The following is a 12,068-nucleotide window of genomic DNA, read 5'->3' on the forward strand; positions in this document are numbered from 1 at the left end:
CGGTGTCGAACTGGCAGCTCTTCGGGCTGCGACGGGGGGGGTCATGCTTTAGAAGAAATAACAAGAGGAAGGAGATCGAGTGCGGGCTTCACGCCCGCCCTCCCCGCCAACCCAGTTTCCCTCGCTTCCCGCCCGCGAGTTTCTCTTACGCCAGGGCGCAGCTGGCCCCAGCGCTAGGAACCGAGGCCAGAAACGACCCCCCGGACGCAGAAAACAACGTTTCTGGGACGTGATCGGTGCGGAGCAGCCGTGACGCGGGCCCTGCCGCCGGAGCCAGGAGGAGCGCCTCGCACACGCGCACACGCGCGTAGCAGGGCGCAGGGGCGCGCACAGCCGCCGCGCGGCGGGCCTGGCGCAGCGGCGCGCACGCCGCCCCCGGGAAAGCGGGGCGCGCAGCGAGCCCCTGCGCCCAGCGGGCGACCGAGGGGCCCGCAGGGGGGGGCGCGCACAAACGCGCACTCGCACACCGACACCGACGGAGGCTGGCTGGCTGGCTCGCGCACACAGGCGCGCACACGCGCGCGCACACACGCAGCGGCAGAGACGCGCTCTCGCACCCTCCGTAGTCCCTGCGCGCCCGGCGTTCACACCGCGCCCCGACATCGGCAGCCAAGGACCCCCCCGCCGCTGTCCGGCCATTAGTGCCTGAGGGGGGAGGAGGAGGGAGGAAAGAGGAATAAGTCTATTAGTAATAACAACAACAACAAAACCCACCAACAAATCTGCACTAGCGCCTTAGTCCTCCTCTCAGACCGCCGCCTGCCTGGCATCGCCGCTCATCGGGCTTCTGTGCTGAGACTTTGTTTCAAGTAAAAAAAAAAAAGCCAACAAAAAAACCCTTCGCTTGCTCAGCCACTTCCATTTTTTTCCCCTGCAGTCTCGCTGATTAGAGGTGGTTTTCTTTTTTTCTTTTCTTTCCCTTCGTGTGGTTGGATTTGGTGGATCCGGAGCCAAAGCTGCTTTTTTTTCCTCGGTGGGGTGTGTGCGTGGCGTTGAGGGGGTTTTGTCGCTGCGTTTTTTATCTTCTGCTTCTTTTTTAAATCTTGGTTTTGAACCTGAGCCGGGGAAAATGGGAAACGGTGCTTCCGACAGAAGGGGAATCTCTCCATCACTGTTGTTGGGACGTGTGCCTGTGGTGCTAGTGGTTTAGAGAAATAGCCTGACAGCTTTCGGAGTGGAAGGTAAGGGTACCCGGGGCATTTCCATTTCCCATTTCGAGGGATTACGACTGGAGAGCTTTTAGCTCGGGATTCCGGGGAGGAGGCGGCGGAGGAGGGGGACAGGCTGTTGCTGAAGGATACAGAGAGAGACAGCACATACAAAATGATCTCCGCATTTACTTCAGCTCTGCAGTTTAAAAGTTAGAGAAGTCCGTTTTGCGACAGGTCTGCTTTCCTGAAGAGTAATTTCCAGCGAGACCGAGAAAACCTGAGGTTTGTGCACGAGACTGGGTAATTGGGGGGGGGGGCGGGGGGGGTGGCGGGGGGAAATGTTAGGTTAATAGGAAGTTAAAATAAGAGAAGTCAGTGGGTCTTCTTTTGGGGGGGGAAAATAAGTGGAGTGATGGCGCCGTCTATGTTCGGCTAAACTACAGTGTCACCTAGAAAATCAGTTTGGGGAATATCCAAACTAAACGCCCGTTTGCTTTTCAGCAGAAGAGGGTTCTCCCCCTTCCCAAATGGCCAGCCTTAAGCCTCTGTGGCCGTTCTTTAACTCCCTCCTCCATGGAGAAGAAAGATCTTTTTAATTTGAGTGACTAATCCTTTCAGTGAGCAGATTCACTCTTGTATTTAGCAATACTGCAAATGAAACGAAATGGTGCTGGCACACTCAATTTGTGTGTGTGTGTGTGTGTGTGTGCGTGCAATGCACACAGGGAGAGAGATTAAGACAATGTTGTGTTTCAGTAGCCTTGCGTGAACAAACACGCAACTAAAATGAGGGCTGTTTGATTACATTTCTTCACAGAAAACAGCCTAGCACTGCAGACGTCTTTATTTTTCTAATGCAAATATAACACAGGATGAGAAAAGTCAGAGGCTTTTTTCCTTTTCAAGAAGAAAAGCAAATAAGTCCCCTTTTTTCTTTTCAGATTATAAAATTAATCCCTTTTGCTGGGTGAAATTCCTAATTTAGACACTTATTGCCACATTGGCTTTCAACACCTACACCATCCTGAATAACACTGCGCAGAACTGCATTGCCTGCAAAGTGCTTCAGCAAAGGGGAAATTGTTTCCAGAATTCCTGATAAGTTGCACTTTTAAAAAACCTTAAATGCTGTACTGACCCGATTTGGAGAAGGAGAACCATGCTATTCATTGAGATGGAAGCTCAGAAATGAGAAAATCTGACTGTGTGGATAGACTCAGCAGCAGCTCTGCCTTTTTTTTTTTTTTTTTTAACCTCCACTATAAAGAGGGTTAGAGTTGGTGATGCTTTGCCAATTTCAAGATTCAGAGTTTGAATTACAATCTAGGAGACAGAAAAATCTCTTCAAGGGAGCTTAATCCGGTGATTTGCTGTGTGTTACGCAATGGGAGATAGAAGATGCCTTGCTGTTTGATGAGGAGATGAAAAGCTAGGCAAAGACACACATCAAAACTCAGTGCCTGTGTATGTCTGTCTCAGCTTACGGAACAACAGTGGAAGAGACTGCAATCTAGAGAGTTTTGAAATTAGCTTGGTATCACTTCTGTCTGCTTGCATTTGACAGCAGAAAGTGAAAAGCTACTATTTTTTAAGAGATAAGCAACGTCTCAAAGCTTAATTCTGAAAACGTTCAATTTGAATTTTTTGGATAGCATTACAAGGGTAAATATAACTAAGGTTTGATTTATTAACCTAGGCCACTGTTAAGAGAACAGACCATGTGGACACTGTAATGGTTGACAGGTGCAGTAAAACAGCTTTATTTGGAGATACTAGCAGAGAAAATGTAATATGTCCTTCATCATTCAAGCGCACATCTGCAAAACACAGCTAACCAGACTATACAAGATATTTGTAATAAGAGGGCAAGTGCAGCCCAATAGATGGAGAGATACTGCTGTAGCACTGGCAGCTATATAGAGATACTGGTTGTAGATGCTAAAACAGTGATCCATTTTATATTTCCTGAGAGGCTGTAGCAGATTGAAATTATTATCTTAAAAAGCTGGCATTTATTGGTAGTCCAGGACTAGTCCAGACCAGAACTAGTTTCATCTGTCTTTGTTTCTTTCTGCAACAGTCTCGAAATTTTATTAATACATTAATCTCAGTATTTCCTGCCTGGGCTTTCTTTCTATAGAGACCTCTGTATACCAGGTGGCCAGGGGGAAAGCATGTAGGCATATGGGAGATAATGTTCCATCTGTAACAAATTATAATTTGTGCATTTTTAAATTATGGCTGTAATTCTTCACAGTTACTTCTCAGACTTAATAGAAAAATAATATGTAACAACAGATGCTACTGGCTTTCTTGTCCTAATCTAGAGAAATTCTGCATGTGCATATTGTATATGCACATATATGACTATAGCAGACTACTTATTCACTTTTAAAATAAATTAATAAATGAATTGTCCTTTTCCTGGTCTGCCGGGTAAGGTGTCTAGGTTTTTACCTAAGCTGAGCAGTTCTAGTCCACGCCATGATGACTACATCTTAGACAGGAGAGGACATTCCTATTAATAATCTAATAGATGTTGGTTTTTAATTTGACTGTAGGAGACTTGGCTGTTGCCAAGGCCACGTGATGGCGCTGTGCACACAGCAGCAAACCCGTCCCTTGCGTTATAAAATAAAAATTACCTGCCCTTCTTTCTGAAAGGGGCTCTAACTGCAAGCTTGAAAACAGCTGGCTCGAATATTGGAAGGAGTTTGGTTTTCAATGCGTGAAGAATTCTACTTGCATTTTTATTTCATTTCATCTCCTGCAGGCCAAATGACATAGGATGAAGGCTGTTCGTAATTTGCTGATTTATATATTTTCCACCTATCTACTGGTTATGTTTGGATTTAATGCTGCCCAAGACTTCTGGTGTTCCACGCTGGTGAAGGGGGTCATTTATGGATCATATTCTGTAAGTGAAATGTTTCCTAAAAACTTCACAAACTGCACTTGGACGCTGGAAAATCCAGATCCGACCAAATATAGTATTTACCTGAAATTTTCCAAAAAGGACTTCAGCTGCTCCAACTTTTCCCTTTTGGCTTATCAGTTTGATCATTTTTCCCATGAAAAAATAAAGGATCTTTTAAAAAATAACCATTCTATAATGCAGCTCTGCGATTCCAAGAATGCTTTTGTATTTCTGCAGTATGATAAGAATTTTATTCAGATACGCCGCGTCTATCCTATCGATTTACCAGGATTACACAAAAAAGAAGAAGACCAAAAATCCTTCTTTGAGTTTTTGGTGTTGAACAAGGTGAGCCCAAGCCAGTTTGGGTGCCATGTGTTATGCACTTGGTTGGAGAGCTGCTTGAAATCTGAGAACGGGAGAACCGAGTCCTGTGGGATCATGTATACAAAATGCACCTGTCCTCAGCATTTGGGAGAATGGGGAATAGACGACCAGTCCCTGGTGTTGCTCAATAATGTGGTGCTGCCCCTCAACGAGCAGACGGAGGGCTGCCTGACCCAGGAGCTGCAAACCACCCAGGTCTGCAACCTCAGCAGAGAAGCTAAACGGCCACCGAAAGAAGGTAGGTGCTTCTTGGAGAGGGAGCTGAATCCCACACCAGTATGTAGGTCCTGCTGCTGGTGCTCCTTGATACTCAGATTCATTTGACTTGCTTTCCACTACAGCTTGCCTCTAGACAAGGCAAAAGGGCTGGGCAAGATGCACACTCCTTCAGGGCAAGGAAGGCTGCGTTTTAATTTCTAAACTGGCTTAACCTCCAGCATATAGTTCTGCTGAGCACTGTTGAAACTCCCCATAAGTAGAATCCATCTGTTTTCAGCCCCCACTTACAGTAATGCCCACAGGTGGCGAGCCAGGAAGCCATCTCCCCCTCAACACCTCTTTACTGCAACCACCTGACTACAAAATCTTGCCCCCCTTGACTTTGCAAGGAAAATGTTTCCAAAGGCATGCGGGTAAGCTGACTAAAAGACCAGATTTACCATGGTCAGGATGCCTGGTCCCACAGCTGGGCCAGACCTCTGCAACCTTAAAACAAACCAAAAGCCAATGCAGTTCTCCGGGGTGAACCCTCTCTGTGTGATGCCTAAAGATGCAAGGCACTGTGCAGAGTCAGGACATGCTGTTTTGACCTGCCTGGAGCTCCACGAAGGGGCTGTGTGTGAACTGCTGCTGCTTCTCTTCTCCAGACAGCCTTAGCTCCAGGAGACGAAGGTTCTGAATCTCCTAGCAATGTTAGTCAGGAGAGGAGGTTGATGTAATAGCCCCAACAGCTGCTTTGTGTCCCTGCTGGCAAAGGGGACTTGTGAAAGGGTGGGAAGCCAGGGGTCCAGCAGTTAGAGTGGCAGCATTTCCCTAGCCTCTCTGGTTCATGCCTCCTGTTTTTACCTCCTGAAATTCTGAGGAGGTTGGGGGTGCACGTTGGAGGGGTGAGTGACAGAGAAAGCGTAGGCTGAACATAGATGGGGGCTCTGGCTGCAGTCTCTGGGTGATGAGGTCCTTCAGAGCAGCCATGCAGGAACGAGGGAAGGGGGGGATGTGCCCCTGCGGCAAGGGATAAATCATCAAGCCCAGGGTTATTGCATTTTAATGCAGGAAATGTTCCTTCTCTCCTTGTTTTCTGCATAGCCACAAAGCTCCCAGTCTGTGGTGAGGCAGCGCCAAGCTCCCAGCCCCCCTAATAGAAGTTGCTTTGTGGAGGAATGTAACATTGACACGTTGTTAGGAAAGGATTTTCTTTAAGGGCAGCCAAGCCCCAGTGCTGTGGGAGAAGAAAAGCTGAACTTGCTCCAGCTGACGCGGTGCCAGCAGCCACAGGCAGGACTGTGGGGGAGGGGAGGGATGAGGGACACTTTGGGTGTCCTGCAGGTCAGCGCCTCTCCCAGCACCCAACAGCTCAGAGCCCGGGAAACAGAATGATCTTAAATGATGGGGAAGCTCGTCCTGTCTAAAAAACTCCCAGAGAAACCTGTGCAGCGGCAGGGATGGTGTTTGACATCATTTAGACCTACTTAGTGCCCTGGGAAACGGAGGCAGCGCCGGTCGCGGAGCCTGGGGTGCAGCGGGCAGAACCGAGCGGGCGTCCCGGGCGCTGCGCGGGTGCGTAGGGGCTCACACCGCGCATAAGCGTGCTGTCGAAGTTAAGTGGGACGCACTGCTGGCACCCCCTTCATCGTGTGTGTCACGGAACGCCTCAGAAAACCTAAAGTGCGCAGACCCAGGGGCGCGTAGGGGATGCAGCCGTGGTGTAGCGGCTGCCCCGCGTTAGTGGCCCAGCGGAGAGGGCGGGCGGCGCTTGTCCCCGCGGCCCCCGCACTGCGGGGTCACTCCCATGGCGGGAGAAAGGCGCGTTCCCCCCCGCGTCCAGCGCCCTGATTCCCATCGTGAGCTACCACCTCGATGCTGGGGTGAGGAGTGCCAGCACAGGCGACGCACAGGCCGCCGGGGGCCCTTCGTACCGCTGAATTCTAAGGGAAAGTGTGTCTCCCAGTTAAAGCACCTATTTATGAAATATGGTTAGTGGAAAGAATGGAGGAATTAGGGCAAGCACTTTTTTTTCCTTACGTTTTGAAACACGTTTCCATCATATTTTGCTTCCAATTTCAGACATATTTTAATTCTTGCCCCTACTTGTGTTCCTGGATATTAGGTTGATAAACAGCATTGTTAGAGGGGGTGGCTTTTTTTTTTTTTTTTTTGGTAGGTCCATGGTTTCCTTCACTTGTTTTTCACTGCACTTAGGGGTTTTGGGGTTTCTTTGGTGTCACTGACAATTTTAACCATAATACAATCATTTCAGTGTTTTAGTTACTTTATTGCAATTGGAAATTGTTCATCAGACTGCTGCTGAAAGTTATGATCAGTTAGCAAATGAAGCCTCACGGTACTTCTCAGTAGTATGCTCTTTTTATTCTACTCACTGTTTAAAGGATTTTTTCTCTTTTATTCAGAAGGCTAAAAATCTGAGAGAGGTGTATTGAGTCTATTTTCTGTATAAAGCTGGTTTGTGGCTCAGTTGGAGGCTTTACTGAGGGATCAGAATGTAGAATATTCCTGCCACAAACACAATGCAATTCATCTCTTGTGTCAGCAAACATTTAAGCAAGAAATGCAAATTTAGTTTTCACAGGCAATCTGGTTCAAGTTAGATCAGCACAGGCAGCAAAAATAAGATTGACCAATAACTAAGAGTATAGTTTCTTGCTGTTAGAGTTTGTAGTGGCAACTGAAAGTACAGTTTTATTGGTGTAAGTTGAGTTTTAAGGAGAATGGCAGTTGTCTATCACTGTGAGAGTGCTCTGGACTTGGTAGGATTTGTTTCATGAATTTCTGTATTACTTTGGGGTTTGGTACTGCCTAGCAATGACTTTCGGAAAGGAATTGCAAAGACATGACAGCTTTTTACATGATTATGCATACCCTCCCGTTCTTCAGATTTGCTTTCATCAAGCTTGACTCTATGAAGTACAAAATCTTTTCCAGAAACTGTTTCCAGTCACATTTTAGATTCATAATGTAAATAGAGAGTATTTAGATAAAAGCCTACTGTTTCTTTTTTTTAACCTCTGAAGATTTTTACAATTTTGAATATGATAAATGGCCTGGGAAAATGGATGAAATTCAGTATTTTTCCTTTTTAAAGAAGTGTTGCCTTTTACAAAAGATGTGACAAGTATACAATGGATGATTGTGTTTCTAGAAGTGCTGAAGAGAGTTGAACAATAAAATGAACTAGGTCAAAAAAGGAAGCTGTAACTATTATTTTTTTAATAAAATGGTTTTGAAATATGTAGTTTAATCAGTATTTCTTTTCTAGGCATATCATCTTTGGTGTTGCTCATTAAAGCAATATTGAAAATCACCACTTTTTCACTAAGACTCAGTTTCATTGAATCTTGATCCTTTTCCATAGCCTTATATTTGAGGTGCTTAGCCTGGATCAAAGCACTAGCAAAGAGATCTGAATGAACACACTGGCAGGGGCCTGAATTTAAGGAGTCAGGGGAATTTGTCCTCTTGATCCTCAGGGCTGTGACTGAACTATCTCATGAAGCTTCTGTCAATAAGACAGGGCTCAGTTCCAACTTTAGTGGGCCTGTAAAGCTTTTGCATGTAGTCAATCCATTCAATTTTATGAATTACAGCAAAAAGAATGCAAAAATGTCTGTTCTTATTGTGATCATCACAAAGCCATAATATTGTTATGGGTTTTTATAATAGTTACTTAGACAGAAACGAAGAGAGAATTTTCTCCTGTGATTTACTGACGTATCTGACGAGGGCATTCATAAAACAATGAAAGTAATTATTTCATCCTCTTACTTTTATCCAACAGAAGAGAAGAAGGGAAGGGATATTTACGTTAATTATATCTTGGTATTTGGAGTTTCAGGCTTCATCTTGTATATCTTGTTCAGATAGCATAAAATAATTTTATTAGGAATTTTTTAATATGCTAGAAACATAGCATTGGTCTACTTTGTCAAAATTCTAACAGCTGAGCACCAGCATCTCAATATTCAGAAACTGTTTTTTTTTTTTTTTTTATGATTTCAAGTCTGAAACCAACAGGAATATCTTAACAAGGGATTTACTATAAGATGTCTCTTTAAAATAATAGTTTATGACACATGGTTGAATAATGCAGATAGTTTTGTAAAGCTTTCGTGGCACATATGCATCTATTGATATGTTGTTCCATCAATGCTCAAGTCCTGTTGTACACATTTAAGATTAGTTTATAATATTCATCACATACTCAGAGGTGACTATCTGGCTGAGTAGTCTGGATATGCCTAGTCAGAAAGTCATAGGCAGTAATAGCATGTCATAGCATGGCTCCATCAGAGGATTTAAACTTGAATCAGTGCAGGATCTGCCCAGGAAGATCAAAAATTATGAAATGGAGTCTAACAACCTTATATTTCTATAGGGATATTTAGTGAGCAACAACTCTTTGAGACTAAAGCAACATTTCAAAATTCAAAAACATTCCAAAAGGAATCTGTTGTCCAGATTATTGAATGACTACAATAACAGACTTGGAATATTCTTAATATTTTTTATAACTTGCTGCTTGCAGTGGTTCTTTTATCCATGAGTTCAAGGGGAGAAAGGAAGATGAGCAGTAACAAGGAACAGGCTTTCTAATTTTGCATGAAAAGTTTTTTGATGATGACTTATAAAATATTGTTTAAAAACTTAAAACTGACATACTCAAATAATGTGGTTATGAGCAGTTTGTTATCACAATTTTGTGAGCAGTTTGATCTCAGTGAAAATCTAGAATGTGAAGAATTTTTTTTTTTTTTTTTTTGGCATTAATATTGTTCCTCCTAAAATGTTCATGGCCAAAATCATCATGGAAACCTTCATAAAATAAGCTAGAGACATTGTGTTTCTTCTGTATGGATCTGGATCCAAATTGAAGGAAATGTTTCAAAATCTCCTATGGATTCCAGTGCACTTCCTATAATGCCGTTTTTGACTTATTTTGCTAAAAGAAAACAATTACCCTAAACATCTATATTCTTAGTACATATTTGGGTAACTGTGGACCACTCATAATGGGATGCATTATCAGAGCCATGCAAGTTTGATTTCAGATTTTTTTTGAAGCATTGCACTGTACAAAAAGCATTAATGATCAAAATATCTTTTAATCAATAAACCCTGTCTTTGTTTTCAAGGATTATATGCTATTATCACTAATGATTGCACTTCAGTTTGTGCTGTATTGATCATTTCCATCTGATTTACTTCAGTAAACTATGAAACTTCTTCTTTTGATGTAAAGTTTAGAAGTTTGTGTGCAAGAGCAATCAGCACCTCACATACGTGTATTGAATTTGCTGAGATTTGGGTCAATCCATAAGTGAATTTTCTGATACTTTCAAGAAAGGAAAATGTAGAGACAATTTCCTTTATGGTAGGAAAAGCCTATATAAATGGCTTTGCTTCCAGTTATTTAAATGCTTTATTAGTAAATATACTTGTTTTCACATATACATGTCTAATCGTTTATTTCTTTGGTATCAAGGATTCTATCAGTATTTTGTTCAGCACTTCTTATACTAACAAAATTGTGTATTACTTATCTTGTGGAAAAGGTCAACCTACTGTAGTGAAGAGTGCCCTGCCTTCAGCGAGATCACAAATATAGCGTGTAGGATCTGACTACCAGTTTTTCATGAGCTCATTGCTTGCTTAAAACATTCATGAAATAGTATGTTGGAAGCTGTGTTATAACCAAAACCAGTATTTTGGTTCCCCAGACAACCATTTTTGCTTGAGTTACACCTCCATTTACATGCATTATTGTACATCAGACAATGTGGAGACTTGCTCTCAGCTGGGGACAAATGCTCCTAGAGACCCTCACTGTAAAGAGCACAGAACATAAATAGGAACCAATGACCCAGAATGGGAAAGGTATATAAAGAAATTAAGTGTTCAGAGTGAAGTCAAAGAATACCCAAATTAGGAACAGAATTCTGACTTTCTTGCTGCTGGCTCTAGTGAACAAGTGCTCAGTAGTATTGAGTCCTGGACCATCAAATATTTCAGACCAGCCACACACTCTGTGTTTGCCTTTCTCATACCAGTAAGCTGTGCCTCGTGATTTCAAATACTTCTATCACACTTTGTCTGGGTGGGCAGAGTACAATATGCTTGCTACATTTTAGACCTTGTCCTCTGATTTGCTTATGCTTTTGACAGATATGGAAGTGTTCACGTGTGGAACAGCCATTAATGCAAGTTAATAGTGTTTCTGTTTACATAGTGAGATTTCAGTTATAAGATTTCAGTGATATTACATGAAGTTATATTATGACATAATGCAGGTACTGCATTTCTTATGCAGTGTTTTATGCCTATGTATTTATATTTTATACATTTATATAATGCAGTAGTTATATGAGCTGTTGCATTTAATATGTTCTCCTGTGCTCTTTCTAAAGCACTTTATCATCTTCTGTTCAAATCTTTCCATATTGCTGTTTTGTTTAGTTGTCTATTTGCAAAAGCATGGAAGAATCTGCTTTGTCTGTTGGTATACACAGAGGAATTTTCAGAGGAGACTTTTCTTTTCCTCTTCTTAGGGAATTAATTTTATTAAGTTTATTCAGTTGTGTTTTATCAAAGGATTCCAACTCAAAGTTGTTGTAGTTCTCAAATTGAAGTTTAGCTGTTCATTTATAAATATGCAGTAATTGTAATAAAACAAAGGTCACTACAGAATTCCATTGAGCATTATTTGCATTCACTGTTAACAAGAAATATAAAATGCTCTTTAGAATAGAGAAAGTTGTACATGATAAAAAGTACAAATTTACAAATTATGCATCACTGATTTATGAATATTTCAGAGTTAGAGACCTTTCTGATGCTAGTTAAATCTCAAGAGGAAGACATCCAGGTTTTTGAAAGTCATTTTTGGTTTTGTTAGTCTTTTAGAGAAGTTATACATACAGTTTTTGTCCAATTACTGACACCTTCTGATGGACTACCCACCATCAGAGTTAATAAAAACAATCCATAATAACCGTATGGGACCAGTGTTGTTACTTTATTCTGCAAAAGCCAGATTGTTGTCCTTACTCAAGGCAAATTCCCCATGCTATCAGTATAATTTCGTCTAAATGATGATTAGATTAGAGCCCACAAAAGAGATGTGAAACAGTTATAGCATGTGTTTCTTGTAACAAATGCAAATTAGTTCATAATTTGTATTAATTCTATTCTTTCAAACTTCTTAAACTTTTTTTTCTCTGTAGTTTTACTTTCGAAACCATCCTTGACATTGGGTAGACTGAAGCAGATACACTTAAAAAAAAGCAATTTTGTAAACACTTACTGCTTTTCTTCCTCTTTTAGCTGGTTAGCCTATCTCTTTATGTGCTTTACTTCAGCTTCTTGTTTTTATTTTTCATTAT

The 12,068-nt window shown here is 42.3% G+C and overlaps 1 protein-coding gene across 9 annotated transcripts in view; it reads left to right on the forward strand.

Moving 5' to 3' along the window:
* Nucleotides 1–322: 322 nt before the first annotated feature.
* Nucleotides 323–12,068, forward strand: part of ADGRB3 (adhesion G protein-coupled receptor B3) — a 443,632-nt gene continuing 431,886 nt past the window's right edge. Inside the window, exons 1-3 of one of the 9 annotated variants that reach the window (XM_065056215.1) lie at nt 351–1,181; nt 1,346–1,433; nt 3,925–4,693. In XM_065056215.1, coding sequence (XP_064912287.1) covers nt 3,940–4,693 — 754 coding nt within the window. In that variant the 5' untranslated portion in view covers nt 351–1,181; nt 1,346–1,433; nt 3,925–3,939. Of the gene's footprint in view, nt 1,182–1,345; nt 1,434–2,092; nt 4,694–12,068 lie in introns of all 9 variants that reach the window. The other 8 variants (XM_065056219.1, XM_065056223.1, XM_065056220.1 and 5 more) reach the window with 8 other exon arrangements.

The sequence above is a fragment of the Columba livia genome, chromosome 3 (genome assembly GCF_036013475.1).
Source record: "Columba livia isolate bColLiv1 breed racing homer chromosome 3, bColLiv1.pat.W.v2, whole genome shotgun sequence".
Lineage (NCBI taxonomy): Eukaryota > Metazoa > Chordata > Aves > Columbiformes > Columbidae > Columba > Columba livia.